This window comes from Linepithema humile, chromosome 5 (assembly GCF_040581485.1).
Source record: "Linepithema humile isolate Giens D197 chromosome 5, Lhum_UNIL_v1.0, whole genome shotgun sequence".
NCBI classification, from domain to species: domain Eukaryota; kingdom Metazoa; phylum Arthropoda; class Insecta; order Hymenoptera; family Formicidae; genus Linepithema; species Linepithema humile.
Window position 1 is genome coordinate 5,265,930 of NC_090132.1, and position 25,557 is coordinate 5,291,486.

Sequence of the window (25,557 nt, forward strand, 5' to 3'; positions counted from 1 at the left end):
GCAGAGTTATGGCGTTATTAAAGCTCGTCAGAACGCCACGGCATGTATGTACAACTGCACCTTAGACCTTAATCGACTCTAACCTGTGTGAGGACTCGCAGTAAATTCAAGCCGGCGACTTTCTTTAGGTCGTGCACATTCCACTTGCCACTCCGGAGAAGTTCGGCGAATAGTTCGGGGTACTTCGATACGTCTTCGAGACCGCGCGGAGTTCTATGAAGAAAAAGATATCTTCAATGTGTACATAGTTGAAAATATTATTTCAATAGTCTGTAAATTGTACTTTTAGTTTACTAAAGAAAATATCAGAATAGTTTACTAAAGATTAAACCGTAAGTAACAAGTTGAAGTTTCGTCAAAGGTCCTTTGAAAGTTTGTGATTGTAGTTAGATGAATAAATCCTACCGTAAACTACTGCTGAAGCATTATTGCATGCAAGATATTTAAGGATTAAGGTTTTTGATATAAGAACACTTTGATAAAAGTTATGATAAATTAATTCCAAGTCGATGTATTTAATTTCCGACGTACTTGTTGATGCCGTCGAAATCCCCGCCTACTCCAATATGGTCCACGCCAATTAGGTTCCTAATATAGTATATATGCTCAGCCACGTCCGAGACGCTAGCTTGAGGTCCGCATTTCACGAAATAATTGTAAAACGTGACCATCACCAGTCCGCCGTTATCAGCCTGGAAGCAAGCACGTAATGATATAGAATAGAACGCGTAATTCCGCGCGTAGTTCTGTGATTTGAACGTGCTTCGCACCGCCACGCTGGGAATTTCAAGCCGGCTCAATGAAAGGTGTAACACGTAATTTTACGCCGGTGCACAGGGAAAACTATATTCCGACCGCGTGCCTTTGCTTCAAAAAAACGAAATGTACAGCCCCAGAGGCGACAGAGGGATCGATAGAATCGACGAGCGCCAGAAGGTAGACCTCGTTATCGTTGGTACCGCATTCACGGTGAGTCTCGGTGTCGTTAATTTTCGACCTTGATAATTCGCCTCTTAACGAGCCGAAGCGAACCGGGTGCTTCTTAATGGAGCACGAAACTCAACAATAGAAAAGAATTGCCGCCGGCAAATGTTTCGTGCTGCTATTAGAACTCTAGCCACCGTCCCGAGATAATTGTCTGCCAGTAAAAAAAAAAGATCCACAAAGATAGAGGAAGCGGAAAGGATTTTATCTTCGTCACGTCGTGTTGCTTTTTTGTACCGCCAATCGTTTATTTTTGCGACTGCAGAGCGCAAATTTTGCCGCAAGCAAATTGATTACTGCATTAATTATTCTTATATAATTATCGGTGCTGTAGTTATTATACTGCAAAATATTTAATATAAATAAAATATTTCATAATATTACCATAATATTTATTTCATTTTATGTCTTTTATTCAAATTTTTTGAAACTTATTGCAATTAAAAGAATCTTTTTTTTTTTAATTTTAATAATATACGTATGGAAAGTTTTTTGAAATATACTTGTGCTATTTATTTTTTTCTATTTTAATATCAATTGTTTTTTTAATTATATCGGAGATCTTGCTTGAATTATATGTACAATAGAAAAATTCTGTATTAACAAAATTAAATTAGTTTTGCTGATTATATAATTTTACTTACCAGTTGCTTGAGAATATCGTCGGGCACATTTCTGGAGGAATTACAAATGGCGTATGCTGAGGAGTGTGAAAAAATGAGCGGCGCTTTACTGACCCTTAGAGCATCCCTCATGGTTGCCCTCGCAGTGTGGCTGAGGTCTATCAGCATTCCGAGTCTATTCATTTCTTGAACTACCGCCTTGCCGAATTCTGTCAAGCCACCGCCTGGAAGATATATCGATGTTATTTTATTTCTTACACTCTTCTGTGAAGATTTACATTAAAAAGGTCGCGAGGTAAATCTCTTAAATTAGTTAAGCAGTATAGCTATTGTACATTGTTTATTCTCGGTCTTTCATAATTATTACCATATTACCATTTTATAGAGCAAAGTGTAAAGATAGATATCAATTTTATGTAAAAAATCTTTATATATATATTCCGTGATTTATTACAAAAACGATAATTAAAAGGAAACATAAAGGTAAAGATATTTGAAGTTTTTATTGAACGCGTTGTTGTTTACAAAATTAATATTATAAATGTTTATAATTAAATCGGCAAATTTCAGCTTTGCTCACTCTGAAAAAAAATTCACTTGAAACTTTCGTTTAATTTACCAGCTTCATCGTCGTCCGCCACTGACGAACTTTGCGCCCATGGTGTGTTGCAGGTGTGCGTCAATGTGAGATACCGTACACCCAACTGGTAAAGCGTTCTTAAAACGGCTAAACTACTTCCTAGACTATGTCCACCCTCCACTCCAATTAAAGAAGCTATTCTGCCTCTCCCATGGGCCTCCAAAATCTCTAGAAGTCAGAAACATGGTTGCGTAAAATTGTCGCTTTTCGATCTCGCCAAATGATTTTGGAGAATCTTTGTCCAGCGACATTATACGTCTCTCATTACGACGAACTGCACTTACCCCTTGATGATGCAGCGAACTGCATATGCTGGGAATATTTTTCTATGAGCCTCTTAATGAGGTCTACCTGCTCTAGAGTCAGCTGAACCGCGTTGAGATGCTGAGACTCGCACGGAACATAAGCGGCCCAAAACTAACAAAAACAGAAAAAATATTTTTATAATTATCGAAGAAGGTTGCGTCAATAGTTAGAGAGAAATCATATTTTTTTTGCACATTTGAGGGCAAATAACAAAAAATTCAGTACGAAAGAGATATATATGTAGAATGCATACGTTCATGTATATTTAAATAATTTTTATTTTATTTTTCAACAAATCTATACGTTCCAATTTACATTGACAAGCTAATAAAATTCACATACTGAAAAAGAAAATATTGCGATATATTTTATAGTAAAAGTAACAGTTGTGAAAATTTCATTACCCTATAATAGATGATCGCAAAATGCTGAACCCTAATTAAAAAAAAATTCTTCTGCGTTTAGAAATTTTATCCGTCGCACAAGTCCTCACGAATAATCATTTTATTTTATTACAACAAAATTTTTTTTATTTGGAATACTAAGAGGAAAGTACTATATTTTTTATACACAATATTATTTTGAACGTAAATCTCACCAGCAGAAATACGTAAAAAGAAGGCAGCGAGATTGTCATATTATTTTATTTTAAATCCCAAACGAGAAATATTTCCTTTTAAATCACTATCATTTTTAGAATATATGTGTGCGTGCAAGCATGACACGCGCTTAATGCTCGCATCATTCAGACCTAACGAGCTCTTGAGTGCTCGCATGCGATGATAATCGATGCATTCAATCCGTCACGCTCATAATATCGCCAACACCCGAAACCCGTCTAGCTGTCTCTAGTATCGTCGCTGGGATATTCGAGCCTATATTGCTTATGGCATAGTAATATAACTCGTATTTTAAATTGTGTCAAAGCCAAAGTTAATGTCCGATAATACGAAGATTTTATATTTTGTGAAAAAAACTCGATAACTAATATAATAATCAATCAATAATATTTTTTATTTTAATTTAAATTTTTATTACTAGAGTTGCAATAGATAATAATGCAGTTTTTAAAATTATTTATTATTTAAAAAGCTTCAAAACTTTACTTTATTACTTTATTAAAATAAAATTCGAGCATTTTAAAATCCGTTGTTATTTTATTTTAGCCAAATTGTTTTTTCTGTTTATTTTTATATATAGGTAACCGCTGCAATATCAATGTTTTTCAATTACCTGACCACCGACCATGCCCTGCCGCAGTCTGACCAAGTCCGTCTGGCTCCAAGAGCTCTTGCTCCAAGGCGCGATTTGGCGCAGATCCTTATCGAATTCAAAGTCCGCCAATTGACTGTGGAGAAACTTCCGGATGTTCCACGGTAGATCATTGTGACCGTCGATCAAAGGCACCTCGGAAAGAACCTGTCGAACGGTTTCCAATCGCTCACGTGGCGATGTCAGATGAGCGAGCTCCCCATCTGCTGGACGTGGCCCGACTCTGCCTACCCAGGTGCCGATCGACAATATAATCACGGTTGCTGTCCATACACCACTCTGGCCGCCACTCTGCGTAATACAATAAATAACAGATTAATCTTTACTGGCTTTTGGCTCTGTGTTTGTAAGATAAAGAAATAGATCATTTTTTTATCGTTCGAAGCCCCGGGAATTTTCTCGAAACTTCCGGCAACTTTTTTGGGGCCTCGAACTATAATTTTTTTAGTAGATTTTTAATGAAGATTCAGTATAAAATACAGAAAGGCTTTTTTCCTTAACAAGCAAAACGTATGTAAATCTTGCACTAATTGGAATAGAATTAGATATGCAATGACTAGCTAAAAAATAATGATGTAACTTTTTTGTTTTTATAATAGGTTCTTAATATTAAAAAAAATCACTTATTTATGGAATAAAATATCAGATATGGTTTAAAGTTATTAAACAACTGTTTAAAGCGTCATGTAAAAATCCATTTTTACTCAAATGTGGATAAATATAGAGCTTTTATTATCAGAGTTTTTGTCAAAGAGGCTTTTGCTGGACAATTTATCCGACAAATTGTCTGGCGAAAAAATGACTTTAATAATAGCACAAAGCCGGTTAATGGAGTGCCATAAAAGTTTTTCTTGATATATGTATTTAGTGCGATATTCGAGAGTAACGTATTGTTCCCGCGAGATTACCTCGCGTAATGAAGATAGACCGAAAGGGAAACAACACGGGGAGGAGGATATCTGCGGTCGTGCACCGAGTTCGTTCCGCGTTATTCCGCACCTCGTAACCTTTGAAGCTGAAGATCTCAGAACGAGTGATACTTTCGAGAAAGAGACACACAGCTTTGACAAGGATTATAAATTATTAAGCCCTGCTCATCCAAGCGATGCCGGTGGATGTTTGCCTGTCGCCGAGATTTGCAATTCAGAGAACGAAACAGTGAATTATTTCTCGAGCGAGGTATCAAAGCTCTCGCTGTTCACTCTTCGAGCTTCTCTCCTTTGCCAGCTCGGCAGCTTGTAAATACGGAGGAAAACCATATACGATAGCCGAGATTTAACCTTTGCTGTGGGTAATCTGTAGGACGAACTGTGATACGTTCGCGTGTGTTACACGGATTACATGAAAGAACCGGGCACAGATGAACCATGTCCCTTTGTCCCATACATTATTCTGTTTATGGAGACTGTACATGGAAAGAAAAAAACTCACCAGACAAAGCAAATCCTCTGAAAAGTGATTGATAGTCTTTCGTCCAATAATGATAAATTATGAAAGAAAGTCATTCATCGCACGTTATTTACGTCGAAAGCAAGTTTATACTTTTGCTCTATCAAGCGTTTGATGATTAAGTAAAATCTATCTATCGACAAGAACTCTTTAATTTTTAACTTGTAAGATAACAAGTTTTTTTTTCAGCTCTGTTTATATCTCTATATTTCGCGCGGCAGAGGATTGGATATATCGAGTCGAAAACACATACATGCGCGAGATTCAATCGCACCGGAAAATGTCCGCTGCAGGAGCCGAGAGATTCGTGTACAAGAGGGATTAGCTCAGCTCGGCGCTAGCCGTGTACAAAAGAACGAGAATTACTTGAGTGCTGAGCAATGTCGTTTAACTGTATCCACTGCACGACCAAACGGCGACCCGCGCTACTCGTTGACCGCGGGAATGCGGTCTGTTCATACTCGGCTAGCCATACCGTCGTTTTCCGCCCCGGCCAGTTCTGAGAGAGCTCCGATGTTGTTTGAACTTCCGGCGGTCTTACGGAAATATTTGCGCGACGATAACTTTCGTTGGCAATAATCATTAAGGAATTTGCCGCTCATCGCACTGTATTTTCATAGCATTCCACCATGTTATTCGGTACACAGCTTATGGAGCTCTCTCATGGTAATTAAACAATAATAATACGGTTATTGAAAGTAATTATTGAAAATTTTGCTAAGAAGTAAGCTTAAATGCTTTTTATTATCATCTTATACATATTATCTTCTAAATAATATAGCCTTTAAAGAGGTAAAAATTTTAAAAAGTATATGACTTAACATGAGAAAAGCATTTTTTATGACTGAAAAGAATATTTGTTTGACATAAAAATTTTATTTAAGCATTAATTGATTGCCTATATATATGTATAAAGTAATATGACGTGATGATCGATAAAGACTTTCTTGTCCCACGTGAATTTAATGGAGCAGACAAAATATCGAAATGAGATATAAATCTACTATGAGGCAACCCACCGTTCAATGATTAATGAATAGAAAGTGATTTAATGCCACATGAACGATATTGTTGAAACCCTACGCTCGCTGGTTCGAACGATTATACGACGCTCGTTCGATCCTATAGACGACTGATATTGAACCGAATCTATTCAGTCGCATCATCGAACAGTAACGTTACAGTTGTCGCACGTGTCACGTTTAGCTTTCACTATTAACGAATCGATATTAATTTTAGTTGCTTCGAAATAGAATATATATGTCTTTTACAACAACAGTATGTGTGTGTGTGTGTTTAAAGAAATAAAAGTATACGATTGACAGTATAAATTTTAAACTATACGGCTCACCAATACATTTATCGCTAAAAACTATTCAAGAGAAATGGCTATGCTTAAAATACTTTAAGCGTCGCCTGCTGCAGCTGCACTTTCATTAAAAAAGTAGGAAATACATTTTGCATGAGCTTATAGTCTATCCTCGTTAATATCCTCGAGTATAAAAGCGGAAGTGCTGAAGGGAAGTTGGGAAAAGAGGCTGGAACAGCAAAGAAAGTCTCGAACTGGCTTGCATCCAAATGTCGACTGTAATAAAGGACCGTATTAAAAAAGAGCGCGGTTGTGGCAAACCATCCACTAAATGCGTTCCATGGGCATGTTGTGCACTGATGTTTTTCAAAAATTCAATTTCTCAAATTATTTATTAGATCGCTCGGCTTCTTAGTGCTTATTGTTATATAAGTCACTAGAATATATAATTAATTAGAAAAAATAATCTTATTCTGTTATTTCAGACCTGTCATAAATGTATTTGTTTCTTTTGTAATCGGCGTGCTAAAGAATCATTACTTATCACAATTATTACTTATTTCCGTATGATTAGCACTTTGACGATGAAAATTAATACAGGAGATTGTATACGCATGCATCGCTGTATCACACATATAGTTATATTATTTTGTTCTTCCTGTATGAATGGATAATTTGATTTTATCTGCCCCATCGAATGAGAAAGGTTGCCAAGGGTTAAATTGGGCGGTTGGCGCAATCCGATATTCCACGCTCGTATGCGGCCGCGCAATATTGCTCGTTTCATAATTAACGCGATCAATTTGGACGATCGGCATCGTTTGAGCGTAAAAAAAGTGCTATAGCCGATTTAAGGCATGATCTGAATTTTAACAGTCTTCTTAGCAGCAATAGCGAGCAGATGTGAAAAAGATTTTAACCCTATTAATCTTCGAATTCCAGTGAATATTTTATATTCTTATATTTATATAATTTATTTATATAATTAAAAGTGACACATATACAATATTCACTAAAAGTGACACATATACAATATTTACATGACAATATAAAATATTCGCTAAAAGTGAATATATAAAACTGTCACACATAATTACATTATTTTGTTTTTTTGTATGAATGGCTAATTGATTTTATCTGCCCCATTGAATGAGAAAGACCACCAAGGGTTAAATTGGACGGTTGGCGCAATCTGGACGGAGAACATCGTTATATTCGTTATTCAAGTGCTTGAACTGTGTATAGCAGAGCTTCAAAAGAGGTCATGCGAGGCAAACTGGGTTTCGCAGTACTTTTAGGTTTCACCGGGAATATCCTGCGCGCAAGCGAAGGAGAGAAGCGAGGGAAAAATTACTTTGTAGCACCGCTCCCCCGGGGACATTGTAACGTTTGAAATTGCACCGCGGCGGCGCACGAGCTGCCACCGCGGGTGGAACTCGAAAAAAATTCTAAAAAAACAATCGGAGACTCTCGATCTTCCCGCACCCAAGCTTCGTCGGAGCCATTTCGCCGGGAGTCGCTGCTAGAAAGAAAAATTACTTCGAGATGTTCTTCCAAAGACGTCGTTCCGCCTGAACGGCGGCATGCATTTTAACGCGTCGAGAATTTATATGACACGGAAGAAGCGGAAATTTGCAAAATTTCTGCCATATGTCTCCCTTGTAAAATTATGCATTGCGTTCGCGCGAGATTAAGGCCCATTCAATGAAAGTATTTCTATGATTAGATTTTGTACGATGCACGGCGAGATTTATATAATTAAATGTTGTATTTTATTGTTGCTTGGAAAAGTCCCTCTCTTCTTATTTTTCAGATTTTCTAAAATTTTTCAATCACGATCTTTCAGATAGAGCGGATGCATGTAAGTGGAAACTCAGGGGCAAATGCACGAGCATAAGGCAAGTGAATCGGAAATTCTACGGTCGCAATTCATGTTACGTGACTGGCCGCAATATTTCATGGAAATTTCTCCAGGGATAGGAAGGTGAAGATGGCGACCGATGGTCAGGGAAATGATTCGTACGCTCTCGAAGTGAATCTTGTCGGAGAACACCAGAGATTAGACGCAAGAGCTCAATGAACACACGTGTGCAACGAGAATATTTTTTAAATATTCTCATTATTCGCGCATGACAAGACTTAATTATAAAAAGTGGGTTTGTTTCAAATATTTTAGCTGAAACAAAGAATTATGCAATATCTTTTATATCCATTATTTACCTTGTTTTTCCATCAGAAATGTCTCCGGCGTGTATTTTAAAGCGTGATACGTTCTTGTCACGATTGCAATTTTTCGACGCGTCCGAGCGCGAGCAGCCAGTGTGATTTGCAACGGTCACGCATTACACATGTAAGCAAAGCGCGTCAGTAGCAATATTCCCGTCAAAACTATGACACTTGTCACGAGGATGCGTCACGCTGATCTGTCATGCGGATGTTTTATGTTTCCGATATGATAGAAAAATGTCAGCGCGCTCGCGTGCAACCCTGCAAATGAATTACCCGACATTGCGTTCGTGATAATACGATGAAGTCAGCGAGTGGATTTACACGAATAACCGGTGTGTATTTTTGTAGGGGGATCTTTAGCTCCCTGGGAAAAAGCGGATGCGATTTTCGCACTATTCCTGTCGCCGGGAAAAATCGACGAGCGACGGTGCAAATGGATGGGATCGGGCGCAATCCGGAAAAGCATCGGTCGCGGAAGCTCCCGTGAAGCGCGATAGTCCTGCGAGAAAACATCAAGACAAAGGGATGGAAGAATCCATCCGCATGGTCCTTCCTTTTATTCCGCTCCGCTTCCTCTCTTTTTTTTTTTTTTTTTTTTCCTTTCAGTATCGTGACGTGTTTTGACTCCCGGGAATGCGCGCCGAATTGCAGCATCCTAGATTGTGGCGTTAGTAATCGATACGGCTGTTTCGACGGATATTCCACTACAACTGATAAATACCTCTCTCGCACATTTGGGAATTGGCGGAACTTCTAACATAAACATTGCAGATCGTATATCTGATCCATAATTTGTAGTATAGACATACATCAAATGTTGAAGAATGAATGCAACCGTGCAATTCCAACTCTAAAATAAATGCAGATAGCGCTACTGAATTATTAAAGAGCAGCTAGATGTTATTTTCTTCTGGGAAATAATTTTCTGCGGCTCATGGAATCGCGCAATCCTTGTTTCCGCGAATAGGCAAAAAAGCGCAGTGGTTAGCGGAGTGAGACACACGACCAAGAAACAAAGAATCAGGGACGGACGGAGATGGAAAAAAAAAAAGAAATGATAAAACTGTCGCTGAACTTTTCAGTCTCGAGCTCGGGAACTTTGTTATTTCCCTGGCAGCGAATTCATACGCAGTGAGCACGGCAGGGAGTGCAGAGGGTACAGTTTGCGTGGGGCGAGAGGGGATGGCGAACGCGGCGTAAGAAAGGATCAGACGTTGAGGGCAAGATGGCTCAATACGAGAACTTCGGGCGTGAAACTTCGAGATTGGAAATATTTCGCGTCGCTGTTTCTCTGCCCTACAGTCTCGAAGCCGCGCTTTGCGTTCGATAGCTTTGCCAGAATCCGCGTAAATCAACAGATTGGAACTTTTTCGCTGAGTACCTCATTCACTTTGTAATTCTGCCGTGTTATGACAGAGGTAGATATGCAGCGGGACCGTTATGTTTTACCTCTCTGATAATACTCAATTATTTAACGAGAATTCAATTCTATCGATGCAGTAATTGGAGAACATTGATAGGAATTTAACATAAAAGATGTGAAATTAATGACTTTTTTTTTTTTTAAACAATTAATACGACAAGAACGTATACATATGTCGAACAATAATAAGATTTTGTTCAAATTTCCATTTTTGTTTTTTTGTAATTTCTTATTTAAACGATTATAATTAAATATAGAGGGAAGTACGTTGAATAAATATTATTCAAGCTGCCACAGCAATTTTTATACATCCCTTCCGATACTTTGCTCTAATTGCTAATAAAAGTTCGTAGAAGCTTCCACGATGTGGAACGTTAACGAGTCTGCCTCATGACTCGATAAAGTCGCCCGGTTAACGTGGATTTGCAGGAGATATTTTTCCTTTTGCCTGCATCCAACCGTAAGCTTCGGTTTAAACTAATCTCACTGTGCTTTACCGCGTGCTACAACGCGCGATAGACGCGCAAAAGTGCGATTATAAACTATATTTCTGTTTTTTTCGTACTCTCTTTCTCTCTCTTTACCTCCCTCCCTTCCTCCCTTACCCTCTCTCTCTCGCGCGCGCGTGGGCGCGCTTTTTTGCGACTCGCGCTCTATATAAATTTGTATAATTTTTTTCCTTTTTAGCAATTTGAATTGCCGCTGCTAATTAGTCGATTAATAAGTGTGCACAGCAGCTCACACGGAACTGCATATGTACTACAGGTATGTTCGTTAATGCGATAATCGAACGATTTCATTATAAACTTCCATATCGCAGCCTTTAACCGTCTTCCTGTTAAATAATTATCAAATTACTACTGATATATTTTTACTTCAAATCGTTGATTGCTTTTACATAACGGAGATTTTTCTCCTTCTATTTTAGCGATCGACAACAATAATCGCGAATTGAGCCAGTTTTTAAGATGCAATACGCATTGTAGTTAACTTACACAAAGGTTAATTAAAAGGATTTTAAAAGTACGTTATCGCGCTATTAATATGTACATATTAATTTGTTTTTCACATTCGATTGACTGGGAATCGCGACGAGTTAATTAAAATAAATCTGCATTATACGGACGAATACGGAGCGCATCGAAAGTATATTAGAGCGGCGGCTTATTGAGGGAAAGTCGATCTATTTTCTATAACGTAGGATATCAAGTGCACGCATACATCGACTTTTTTTCAAATACGAATGGAATAGAATAAAACCTCTTTGTGTATTTTTGCGTGACGTCAAACGAACTTTTAACTGCACGCGTGTTTCTTTGGGTCGCTTTTTCGTAAAAAACGTCAAAATTCAAATCTGTTATCCGCAACGATCGAATTCAATTTGCGTAGTGATATAGTTCTATGATTAATATTCATACGGGCGAGATAAAATTCCGTCTAAAAACGTCGATACAGCGTAGGTGGTGTTTTTTCACTCAAAATCTATTTAAAAAAAATGTTCGCGTTCACATCGCGGCTAAAATTTACACGTAGAATGTTGATCGTGCTTAACTCAGTGATTCAACGTTCGCTTGATAGTTAACACCATTATGTTGCAGGAAGGATAACGGATTGACGGGCTCGGAAACCACTTTGATACAGTACCGGAGTTCTGCGAGTTTGAAATCGATGGTGGTGAACCGCATCTTCGACGCACGAATCGCGCGATCTAAAGTTTGCCAAACGCCTGGGGGCTAAAGGAAACTTGATTTCCGATAAATTTGTGGCATACAGTAGAAACCGAGCAGAACAAGTAAAATACGATCTTTTTTTTCGGAAAATCGTGTTGACAGATCGCACAGTTTTTTTGCTTTACCGTCAAAAATAATACAAGAATGATTTGCGAATAAATTGGATTTTTTCATTAATTAATAAGAATAACAAGAACAGCCTACATTAAAATATTATACCAAAATATAATAATTGTATTATTAAATGCTTCAATATGAAATAAAATTGTTTTATACATTTCCATACATTTTTTATACATTTCCAAAAATGTTTAAAATTGAATTGGCAAAAATTTTGTTATCTAATTCTCATTTGCATTGAATGTCTATTTTGATCGACGTGTATAAATACTGGTTTTTTTTTAAAGAAATAAAATAATCAAACTCTCTACATTGTATTGATAGTATATGAACAAGATTTCTGACTTTTTATTTTTTTAGGCATATGTGGAAATGTCTAACTCCGCAAATGCCACGCGCATGAAACATGAGGGACATGCGTCTTCGACAGTAGTAGGACGCAAAAACACAAAAATGTTTTGCTTACGAGAACAGTCGATTGCACTCGTGTAACGACTTTCTGCAGTTGGATAGATTGAAATGTGAAAATAGCGCTGAGCTTTGTGTAGGCAAACAGGAAAACAAACCAGCCGGGTATCGGAAAAGCATACGGTGCTTTCAAATGTGAAATATTGTTGCATGGATTCGCTCGGTACGAATTTGCGCACCCAATTCAGTGCTACTGCGGAGATAGTTATGGGAAAAGGAATAGCATTATTATTTTTATTTACGGGACTCATTTTACATTGAAATTGAGTCGTTTATAAAAACCGTCGCTTGATTATAAATTTTTCGTTATTCAGAATTTCATGTGAATTTATATCGAATATGAAGTAGATATCATTTATTTTTTATATCTATTTTTTTTTGTATTTCCTTAAAAAATATGTTTACAAGAAGAACCGCTGTTCAATTTATTGACACATGGTTCAAATAGTAAGCACAACTTTTGGGAACGCTCGTAAAAATAGCAACAATTATACTCTTCTGTAGAAAGAGTATTCGTACAGAGAAACGGCTGCCATTGGCATAATTTTCGCTTATTGATATCTCAGGAAGCTATACGTATTGTCAAGTGTAACTCAATATTATCCACACCGCAGGATACACCGCAGTATTCGAGTAGTAGCGACGCGAGTAAGGCCAGACACTCGTGGCGAAGTTATGCGCAGCATTTGCCCGCGAGGACATAACTCTGCGCGCAAAGTTGGCAGAGAACAGCGTCGGCGTCCCTTTCGTGCTGGAATAACAAACCACCCACGTTACAACTCGGAAGCGCCAGAGATGGATGCTGAATTCGATTTAAGCCAACGCTGTTAGCGCTCGCTTCCGTTAGAATTTTTTATTCATACTTTGGACAATATAAAACATATACGTAGAAGTGGATGTTTCTAGATATCGCTGGATTTTTGCACTTTATCCAAAATAACACTCAAATTTCAGTTTGATTTAAGTAAAAAATATATTGTATTATGAGGATTGTGTATGTGTATTGGATTATTGTATTATCCATATTGCATTTGTGTTTGATAAATATTACTTTATTTTACTTAAAGTTAAATAAATTTTGTTATAATTACAAATAATTTACTTTTTATTTTAACTTTATTTGAATTTTTTTTCTATCTTTTTATTAAATGTATTAACATCGTAATTACATTTTTCTATTTTTTTATGTCCTATTAATAAATTATAAAAGTGCAGCGAGCTAATATTTAATTTAAAATGTAATTTTAAATTGAAAAAGTGCACTATAGGTATAGAAACGTTAATACTTTTTTTCCATGTCAGGTGGCAATATTACTTCAAATAGAAATCGACGTGCTTTCCCGGGTTCTGGGCCAATGATATTGAAGGGCAACATACCAAATCATATATATACGTGCCGTAAGCTTGAAGTCTCGGTCCGCGTGGCGCATTTTCAAATTCTGAGCGAGATAGATCCAACATGGAAAGAGGTTACGTCGTGCTCGTAATAGGACTTGCCTGAATATTACATCTATAACCGTTACGTCTGCATCGTCTACGTGTCTCTATACGGAATGTCAAATATCAATTTTATATAAATTTAATGTTGAATGTTATATAATATTTTTAAAAGATTAAATCTAGAAAGAATTTTTTTTCTACAGAGAGAGAGGGAGATATCTAAATTTATATCTTGTTTTTCAATTTATTTTTATCAGATAGATACTAAGTCGAAAAATTTATCAATCCAAGGCAATTAATTTATGACAATATCTTGGCAAGAGCTATGAAAATTCTTGGCATAAGACCCCTGTCGAGTTGCCCCCCCCCCCCACCTTACACAAATAAAAAAACAAATAGCGCAAAATTATAAGCTATTTATGAGCTTTCATATTCCGCAAATTAAAATTTTTGAGCTCGTCACGCTGAGCATGAATTTAATATTTTTTGTGGGGGGGCTGAGTCGATATCGACTCCGCTTAAGAATAAAAATATTGGATCAATCTTTGAGGTAGAATTAAGAGTTATTTATAAGCTTTTGAACTGATATAGTTTCGATTTTTAAGCTCACTCCCTTAGTCCTCAAACAACCCTTAATTGATGGAACTCAAGAGAGAAGTACTAAAAAAAGAAAAAATACATTATATTTCAAACGTAGTATAAAATTCCAAGAATAAATTTTTAAAATATGCGCATTTTGATTATTGAGTTGCAACCCCTTTACAAAAAAACCACCTCTCATCTTTCCGACACAGGAGAGAACTATACTTAAAATGAAAAAAATTATTTATTTTTCAACTAAATATCGACTCAGCTCTTCCACAAAAAACATTAAATTTATGCCCAGCGTGACGAGCTCAAAAATTTTAATTTGCGGAATATGAAAGCTCATAAATAGCTTATAATTTTGCGCTATTGGTTTTTTTATTTGTGCAAGGTGGGGGGCCAGCTCGACAGGGGTTGGCATAAGAATATTTTCATAAACTAAAAGCTAATAAATTTTTATAAAATATTTATTAATATATAGCAAAAATTGAAAATTTTAATAGTTTATAAAAAAAGTAGTTTAATAAATTTACATTTTAATTATAGATTATACAATTATATAAATAATTTAAAGATCAAGATAAAATGTATTCAGTACAATAGTCATGTTTCCGCTGAGGTGGCTGGAAATGTGTATTTACATGGCAAAACATACATATACGCGCGTACACTTTGAACGAGTCGAATGCTCTGGATGCGAATGCTTTGGCACAAATTTAGCACCTCAAGATAAAAAGATTTACACCTCAATCCACATTTATGTTTCCAAGGGAAACATTGTATATTTGTGATTTGTGGCTACACGCAACAAGCGAGAGTTTTACATAAAAAATTACACACTGCTCGAATAATCGATTAGGACTCGGTGATAGCATTCGTGATCCACACATTTCACAGAATAATTCATTGCGAGCAGATTCAATAATCCAACTTGGAAAGGGATGTAATTAAACGCCTTTTAATCCGTCTATTCATTCATTCGCAGAATGAACGAATTGCACGATTTGCGAAATTAGTAATCGATTGATGCGATCGAGTATTCGATCAAACAATCAGATTGCCGAACGTCATTCGTTATCTTCCCTTCGGTTCGTCAAAAAAGCCGAACGGTATGAACAAGTGTTCGTTACAATTTTCACATTTTCACTGAGAACAATATTGCGTAAATGCAACAAACGAACCCGTAAGCACGCAATAAATTCTTCAATTTGTCTACTAATTACAAATCGATGATGAAAAAATAAAGTTTGTTACATGACCAAGTTCGGAAATAGAAATGCAGCAAACTTGTAATTCGTTTGTCAGAAGTTCTTGCGGAAGCAAAAGTTTGCTCTTCCGTGTTCCTTTTTTTACGAACCGTTGTAAGGTTGAGTACATATGGTACGCTTTGCTGTTACAACAGTTTTTAATGAACCCGACTTGTAATCCTCGTGGCAACGATAGAAACACAATGATAACGTAGCAGAAACTGGATTTGGTGCAATCTGGTGGATTCAGTGTCCCACTTTTTTTGCAGTGTTACGATATTTGTCACGTTTTCTCCGCAAAGTTTAAACGTTTTCCGGAAATGACAAAAGAGTAAAATTTCAATTTTCCGTATTCGTAATGACAGCTGTTTAATTAATTCACTCTGGTAATGGAGATTATATTTAATTAATTATAAGTTTCTATAGAGTTCTTCGTTAATTAAGCAATTTATACCATATTACCTAATTTTATAACGCTATTTTAAAAAAGTTATTTAAGCAGAATATGTAAAATGGGCTGGAATACATCATTTTTTTTATCGAAAAATTTATTAATATTCCGTAAATGTTCACAAATTAATGACCTCTGTTATAATGAGTGAAGGATACCTCTTCATTGTTCACGAAATAACTCGTCAGCTTTCAACTAGAAGCACTTGCCGAAATATCGCTCATTATAAACGGTGTAAACGATGTTATTTTCAGCTATTCTTTTTGTCGCGTAGAACATATCGCGGCATTTCACGAGAATTTCGCATATATTTAGTCATTCGAGGCGCGTTATCATCTCTAATTACACATCACTCTTGCTAAGTACTTCTCATTATCGAGCACAACGTTGTCTCGCTGTGTCCTTGAGAAGCGCTCGTAAGAGCGACAGATCGATTTTCTTGCGCGTTCCAAGATTCGCACGGACCGAATTAAGTACCAGCACTTAATTATTTAATTGCCGAAGGGAAAAGACGATTGAGAGGGAAATCAGGAACGTGACAAATACCAGCCATCGTGCCGAGCTTTGCGAATCGTACGCTTATGATAATGAGGCTCGGGTACCTACGATAATAGCGTTTTCGCGTTCTTGTGCGTCTGAAAGCGATTTGCGGCGAAAAACCGCGTGAAGCAAAAGAATTTTTCTTGTAATAAAGAACTTTACGCTAAGAAATTGAAGATTCCAAAGTCAAAGGTTTTAAATTTCAGAAAATTAAAATTCTTCTTTTAAATTTCAGAATCCTTTGACAAAAGTAATATTGAGCAATATTAAGAGTTATTTTTATTTTATCACAATTTTTTATTAAATATTTATTGTAGTAAATAATGCAAATATACTATAACATTTTTCAATTTTTCTTTTATACATTCACTGTTTATAAGATTTGAGTATGTCAAAAATAAGATTATTCGAATATCGAATTATTAGCGTAATCCCTGTCTTTATTTCGCGTTCTCGCCGTGTTCATAACCGAGCTATTAAAGAAATATCATCGGGATTCACCGAGGTGGGACATAAATTACTAGTTCCATAGAACTATCGAGCATTCCATGCAACACGATCGAACTCAGACGCGGTCACCGCGTGCAACGGAAGTGCCTTAAAGTGCCCGCCTCGATAATAATTCCCCGGGAAAAGCCGAGTGGAAAAAAGGACGAACGTTTCGCGAAAGTTAGACACTCGTGACAAGGATGCGATAAAAGGGCCAAAGGAAATGGGTTGGCGAGGATGGGTGGCGAAAAGAAAGCGGGTGAGCCACGGAACTTTTAAACAGGTCACGAGGTCTTGTTCAAAAAGTCGTTCGTGAAAGCAACGCCCACGATATCACAAGAAAATTCCTCTCTTTTTTCGCCGGCTGCGATAAAGAAACGTCCGCGGAAACTTCAATAACCCTCACCTCCGCCTACGTATCCCAATATTTAAACAATGTTCCCGCCGCTCGATATTGTCTCGCATGAATGGACAACTCGCGGAAGCTGATGTCACTATAATAGCTTTCTTGTCCCTCGAGCGGATCTTGGAATCAGTTCCGATCTCGTCACGGCGACGTCGTATTTCTTTTACGCGCATCCTTTCGCGTCTCGCCGGCATATTAGATAGCCGCACGGCAGGAAATATCGATCGCTAATTTAATGCCTCTCCCGCTGAGATTGTATCGGAGGCACTTTGATTTTTCCGCTGGAGAGCATGTACGTCAGGCAACCGCGTTCCTTGAAAAGATTTTCTCTCTTTTTTTTTTGGAAAGATTTATTTTTTTTAATTTACAAAAGATATTTCTTCTTTTTTCTTGTTTACTCCAGTCTCGTCGGTATTAAATTATTAAATGTAATATAAATATCTATTTGTTAAAATTTTACTCACGTAATTGTATTTATAACAGTCGATAATACTTTTAACTTGTAATAAGTTCGAATTATGATAATAATTCTTTCTTTGTCACTGTCAAAGGTATTATAGGGTTCTTCCGTATTTTCTGACGGAGCTCATTATAACAAAGCACTAAGAAAACTTAAAGATTGGAGGTGTCTATCGGATCGACCCTGCTCGTTAAAAAGTTTCTTCAGCATCAAAAGTATGGGCACACGATAAAGGGTGGAAATTGATAAAAAGTCTTGGATCTTTCGAACATCTTTATCTAAGATTTATTCATAATTCCGCTTGCTACATCTTTTTTTTCAGCGCAAAAAGTAGAATTTTTTTTAATAAAAAGTAAGATTCTTGCGTGCTTATCTCTATATTATTTAACTAATTTATAAACAAAACTTTAGAGGTCTGATACAAGATACTTTTAATATTTATCACAACTTTTTAAGTTTTAATATTAAACAGATTACAGTTCGCGATTTTTGCAAAATGCAATTTTCCAGATTTGTTCAGAGACCTTTCGTGCAATTAGCCAATTAAAAATCTATAAATTATATATTTTGTGAAGCTTTTTCCTATCAACGTAACATTGCGAACTGAATATTGGCAGAGTTTCCGGAAATCACATTCCCCTCATTGAAAATGCTACGAGAGAAGCAAGAGTGCGACGAGAACAATCACCGCGGCGCGAAACTCACGTTCGATACTAATAGATGAGCTCTCGCTCTGCGTTCCTGGTGGATTAAATTATAATCTCACCCCGGATGTACATCGATAACGATGGCGGCGCTCGGTCGCTTCGTTACGAAGTTCCGTTCAAGTGCCGTATTCTAGCTCGTTCACACACGCGCACACATTCTGAGAGTCATAACATACGTTCAGGTTTCTCCACTATTTGTCGACGACTTTTCCGAAGTTCCCAATCCCGGTTCTAATTTACAATTCTCCGCTTCTCGTCTGATGCCACACAACGGTCATACATATTTAACCAACATGCGACTATTCGCCGGATAAAATTGTTCTTTCCTACCTTGCTCTGGCGCCTGCAGTTGTTACAGGAATGACAAAACCGACAGACTTCCCTTTCCTTTACCTTACATCTCGCCTCTCCCGTGCGAGAGTGCGAATGCCGGACGAGAATCACACAGTGCACCTTTAATTCATAATCAAGCTGAAGTTCAGCCTCCGCACTCGCGGCAAGGTTTTCTCCGGGATGAAAGACACCGTGTCTCTTGTGCAGGACAGAAGTTCGGGGCAGACGTTGTCTGAGCCAGAACATTCCCATTTTACTTTCACGGTTATTGTAGAATGGCTGAGCGAAGAGCAAGCCGCAGTGGTTTAAGGTTTAACAAAGCCGTGACACGGCTTTGATCCAAGTTTTCGTTAGCGGAATGGTAGAAGCAGAAACCGATGTATCTTCTAATATAATTTGTTGATTATATGCACTGCGGCGTCCAAAGATAATACAATATATGTTGATTTAGTAATTTCGAAACTGAAGACTTCGAGATCTTAGAATTAAAAATGATGGAATTTTTTAAATCTAAAGGTATTTATGTTTAAGAATATAAAATGTTTAAAAATAAAACACTAAATATTTTTAATGACGCAGTAACACTAAAATAACATTCAGTGAGATTAAAATCTGAAAATTAAAAATATCACTAGTCGCCATTGAATTGCTTTCAATTATATTAATTAATGTTAAAAGCACTGAAAATGTTTATAGCTGCATGCCAGAGTAGATAGTCACTCATATGTTAGTTTTTGGCAAATGCATTTTTTCTTGATCATACTATATTTACCAACGTGACAGTCGACAATTTTCAGCATGTTATCTACAAAGTATATAAAGTAAGGAAAAATATCGTGTGTTTATCAGACAGATTTAGGTTGATTTAAGTGTTCGTTTTAACAGCGCACTTTTGTATCATGCTCTCAGAAGCAAGAGGATGTAAGTAATCCTTTTTAGAGCGTTTATCGGGAGCTTCTCCCGGTATCAAGGTCCTTTAAAAGAAGTACCTTCTTTCTTGCTGGTCTACCTGGCGAAAGGTAATTCTTTTAAAGATCCATCACTCTCATAAATCTTCACCATATTCTCGTACGCTCGCCAATTTGAATCGCGAATAAGAAAAGTCGACTGCGAAAAAAGAACAGGACAGGCATAATTAATGACAGCAAAATGCATATCGATGATATTAAATAGCAATTTTGTATGAGATTTCAGCCCAGATTATCGATTATATATAAATAAATGATTGTATCGGAAATAAACGTAAAGATTCGCTTATTTTATCATTACGTTTTTTAAACTAATTCTTGTAGTAAAAGCGTTTCTCCATAAATCAGGCAAAACGTGCATTTCGTGATAATATATACGCATATATTACAAAGTATGAGACATCGTAAATCGTGCATGTCAATACCTAAGTAGACGCTCTAACTGGTTTGGTAAGTTGTTCCGAAGCCATAGTACAGTTGTGGAGACCGCTTGCCGAGAACGGCCAACGCAGAAATCAGCTTTATGCTGTAGTTTACATTCCGGGACTAGATATTCACGGTACGTGTACAAAGATACAAACGGACCTGCCATTAACGGGTTTAGGCGGGTCGCCATTGTACGGTAACTGGGTAATGGAATGCATGGTGGCTGTATATTGGTGGTTTCGAGATGGGTAATCGAAAATCAACCATGTCCTATTCTCGTAGTACGGAAGTGGTCGAATACAACAACCAGAAGATTGCGCCAAAACACTTAACAACATGATTGCACGTTGTCGAACATCAGTCTGTGGTCTCTCCATGTAGTCTCACCCATGTGGTCTCTTCATGTGGTCTCTTCATGTGGTCTCTCCATGTGGTTTTCCTCTCTTAAGCTTGCACGAATATGCGACAAAATAAAAAAAAATTTTATGTGTAACAAAATGTAAATCATAAAATTAAAATAGGATTTTTTAGCAGATTATTATAATATATGTGTATCAATTTAAAAATATTTGGAATTTATAAGTATTAAAAATGTGCAAATACTATTTCAAAATATTTCACAAATAATTATGATAGCAGTTATGTTAAATTAAATTATATTATATAAAAAAGGGATTTGCGCTTAAAAGATAAAAGTACAATATTATTGTGCTTTTATCAGCTAATTTCTTATGCTATCATTTATCCTAGAACTCTTGGTTAAATTAATTCTTTTCTGTTTGTTTATTCATTTTTGATAAGGTGCATAAGATTGCTGCAAGATGATTGCATGCGGTGCGTGCAATTCCCCTCAATACATTTCCCTATACTGGTGGCGCAATACGACATCTGCATAACTGCGGGTGCGATATTAGTATTAAATCTCAGTGTACCAGGGGTAGCGAAACATTGCTCGCAATTAGATCGAGACGTTATACGACCGCCGGACCGGTGCAATCTACAGTTTGCAACTTTGGCCAAGTCGTTGGAAGTCTCTGCCTTCCTGTTACCGCCTGTGTGTGCGGTGGTTCGGTTTACGCTACATGCAGGTACGCAAACCATAGGGAACGCCGCTGTGTTTGCTCGTAAACCTTGTGTGCACGCTCGGAAGCATTCGATGGACAGTCGTTGCAAATCCGCTTCGGCAGCGAGCTTTCGGTTTCGTACTTGTCTACGACTTTGGCGCTTGTTACGTCTCACTTATCTTCGTGACACATGTATCTGCATTTAATACTGCCATCAAGTTTCGCATTTATTCACGCGATGCGAATAGCGCTGCGCAATATTTGGACGCGTCGATAAATATACGATAAGAGAATTTAGTTCAAAACGTTTGATTTTATTACACTTTTGATATTTTCTTTATTTAATGTCAACATTAATCAGTGAATTTATATTTAAGATTGTTAGATTGTTTTATCACAGTAGTCTTTTAGTAATAATTTTCAAGAAATATCTTTTAAAATAGAAAAACTCTTTTAGATATAATACAGTTATCTAGTTTCTTTTATTATTTGTTCACGGAGACGGTCCATTTCTTTAGTGCAAATTCAACCACGTGCTTAAGTTCCCCAGGAAACCGCGCTCGACGTTGATAGAAACGATTAGCGGAATTAATGCAAATCTCAGAGGCAAACGTGTCATTTACATGTCTGATTACCCTCAAGCCTCCCACCGGTTACATCATCGTTGCCATATTTGCCCATCGGCGTTGATTGCTAGAGAGAATGTCGCGACCGCATAATTACGTTCCTAATCATGTTAACGAGAATTTAAGGGACCGAGTCGTAAATTCGCGGCTGGTGCGCGAATTGTTTGCGACAACTAAATCCCATGGTATATTTAATGTCAAATAAAGTCGCAAACTATACGTGACACAAGTCTGTGGGAAGACTAACAATAAGTAAGACGCGGAAAGTATATTGACAATGTTAACATGCATGGCATTATGTATATAAAAATTACTTGATAATAATTTAATAATTGCATTAATTAATTTAATATAATAATAGAATATACATATTGTAATATTACAGTAATTAAGAATATATGTGTATATTGTGTGTGTAATAGATTTGCATAAATTTTAATATGTTACTTGCTTGATTATTTTGCTATAATATTTACACGTAAATAAACTTTTATGATTAATATGTTAAACAAGCTCATCGAAAATTTTCGCGCCGTATTGCAGCGACACCGACTTCATCCGCGCTGATTATTGCTTTTTCATAAGCGACCGAGGCACCAGAAATTCGATTACCTAGTAATTTACCGTCGAGTAATTAAATTCTGCCGACGACGACGCCGGTGACGGCGGCAACCAGTGTCGCTTACTTAACGAAGGATGCTAGATGACGGATACTCAAATTTTGAACAAAGTGATGTACACTTGACTTGTCTCGGTGCATTTTTAACCGATTTTTTTTCTAATGTTGATCTATGAGCGAAAGAAATAAGAATTAAAATCATCTGTTACATAAAGAATGTCCAAGCTAGAAAGTATCTTAGGAAGAGACATTACGGGATGAAGTTTTTTTGCAATCTATTTTTTTTTTACTAAATATAATTGATCGTAATTTCGTATTTTTAATATTCAATTTTTTGTCGTAAGTTAGAAATGTATTGAAAATATGAAACTTACTTTGCGCAAGAGTTTTACGCAACTCGAGCTTTAAGAATATAGATTAATATGAAAAAAATTGTTTAATTAATTTTATAATAATTTTACTTTAATGCATTACACACTTTCGCGTATTTAGTGCTATGTAACTGTCTAATATTGAGTTTTATTAGAAGAGCATTAAACTTTATATTATATGCAAATGTTAATCGCAAATCAAACAGCCGCATTTAGGAATAATTTCACGATTTTCCATTGCGAGAATGTGAAAGGGAGCATAATTTCGGTTTCGCATCAGATTACGCAAGCGACAGTAATTTTACCGAAAAATTTAATTTTGCCGAAGTGCTTTGACAGTAACTTTGGACAGCAGGTGGTGCGCCGCGGAACAGGCATTTTTTGATTAATTTTATGAAGACAGGCGGATTCGAGTCTGTGCGTCATTTACAGGTTCAGCCTCTCGGAGGGACTTTCGACGGTCGCTCCTCTGCCGAGTCTAATAAATATTTCCTGAGGGAATTTAGAGGGCCACCCGACACGCTTACTCTTCTCGAGGGAGAACGAGACCGATCGCCGCGTAGCAGGTGCGCTCGATAATCGGTCTCGTCGCACTTCACGATCCTGAAGAGTCCCAGCGTCGGGGAACTTAAACGCTCCAGTCAATTGCTGCGGATGCAATTTGTCGCTCTCGCTCAATTCGAGTGAAGAGCTCGCTTCGCTTACGAAGCTTCGTCTATGAGTTTGCGAGGCGTTGCAACCTCTTCTCATATGCCGCCGCGATGCTAAAACTTGGATTAGTTTGCTTTCAGCTCCCGATGTCGGTACAACTAGTCGTCCATGAGGCGGCGGCTCGCGGTGCCTCGTCTCGCAGTAAAGTTGAGTGCCTGACACGTCGCTCCTGTTTCCCCAACTCGGTGTGACTCGCGCCATCGCGGCTTGTCGGCGCGAATCTTAACACCGAGCGAACGCCGGAAACTCCGAATGAGGTTTGCGATTAATCTGGTCTTATGCGTCTATGAATCTCGGTAGAAGTGAGTTGTTGGAGTGCACGAGTGAGTTGCACGAAACAGAATCTAAGAAATGATTTAAGAAATCTTATAAGTAAAATATACTTAAAACTATTTGTTTATTAAAAATTTATTAAGAAATTTTACACGGATAAATATACAAATAAAGTGTTAAGATTGTCAAGTTTATGAAAAATATTCTTATTGAAGGCACATCAAATTTGCGGTAAAAATATTGAAGTTAGAATAACGTGAAATCAATTTTGTAACTTGAAGTTTTCTGTAAACGATGTGCTATTGCACAAGTTTTATAAAGGTTTCTGCTCATCTTCACGATTTCTTACGTATATTATTCGTTTTCATGGTCGAAAGTTGTTCATCTTTTTGCATTCGACTTGGCTCTGAGGAGAATTTCTCGACCGCGTTCCGTCTATCACAAACGGTCTTGATTCAATTGGTTCTCGGGATGGGCTACTGTGCAACACGCCGGTAGATTTGTCCTTAACAAAGGACTCTGATTCGACTGTGTTCTATGTTCGGCATACCTATGCGTAATACATTTGTACATTCAGTCACGTTTCACTAGCAAACATAACATTGCAAGACTATCTAAAGCATCTCAACTATTAGTTTTGAGATAATCGACCCGAAACAATGGTTAATTGATATGTTATACCCTTCATAAATTCATTAGTCGCATCATATTGTCCCATATCTTTCGTAATATCTTTGATTTCAAACTCGCTAATGTGCATATATTTGTTATTGAAAATAAATTGTAGAAATTTATTTTATGAAATTTTATAAACAATATTTTAAATATTAAATGTTCCATCATAAGTTTATATTTTAATAAATGTTTTATATTTTAAGTAAAAATTTTTTATGATTGAATTATAATAGCATTTCAGTCAATTAATATTGATTAATATCGATAATAGCAAAAATATAGATTCAACTTATGTAAGCATTCCTTCTCTTAATAGCGACTTTATCAAATATCAATTGACTACATTTTTGTCGATCTTAAACATAGGATATTTGTCACTATCGGATTCAGGGTAGGAATTTCATCTACGCCCTTCGAATATTTCCATTATCGACCCTTCGTGAGTCTGCGATACCACAGGGAGGGTGGTGAGGAGGTATGAAAAAATAGTGAGGAAATTTTTTCGGTACGATGGGAATATATGATGAAAAATGCTAATATGCACTTACTTTATTTTACATTAGAGAAATTAAAAATCATCGTTTTATAAACAACTGTTCAAAAATTATCATGC

At 36.8% G+C, this 25,557-nt stretch overlaps 1 protein-coding gene across 2 annotated transcripts in view; it reads right to left on the reverse strand.

Annotated features, from left to right (window-relative positions):
- Positions 1-25,557, reverse strand: part of LOC105670148 (dipeptidase 1-like) — a 93,986-nt gene that overhangs the window by 2,484 nt on the left and 65,945 nt on the right. For both annotated transcript variants that reach the window (XM_012363491.2, XM_067355742.1), the window contains 6 exons: positions 3,787-4,116; positions 2,532-2,664; positions 2,227-2,415; positions 1,629-1,831; positions 532-692; positions 84-213 (listed from right to left, as the gene is read on the reverse strand). In XM_012363491.2, the coding sequence (XP_012218914.2) occupies positions 84-213; positions 532-692; positions 1,629-1,831; positions 2,227-2,415; positions 2,532-2,664; positions 3,787-4,116 (1,146 nt within the window). The remainder of the gene's footprint in view (positions 1-83; positions 214-531; positions 693-1,628; positions 1,832-2,226; positions 2,416-2,531; positions 2,665-3,786; positions 4,117-25,557) is intronic.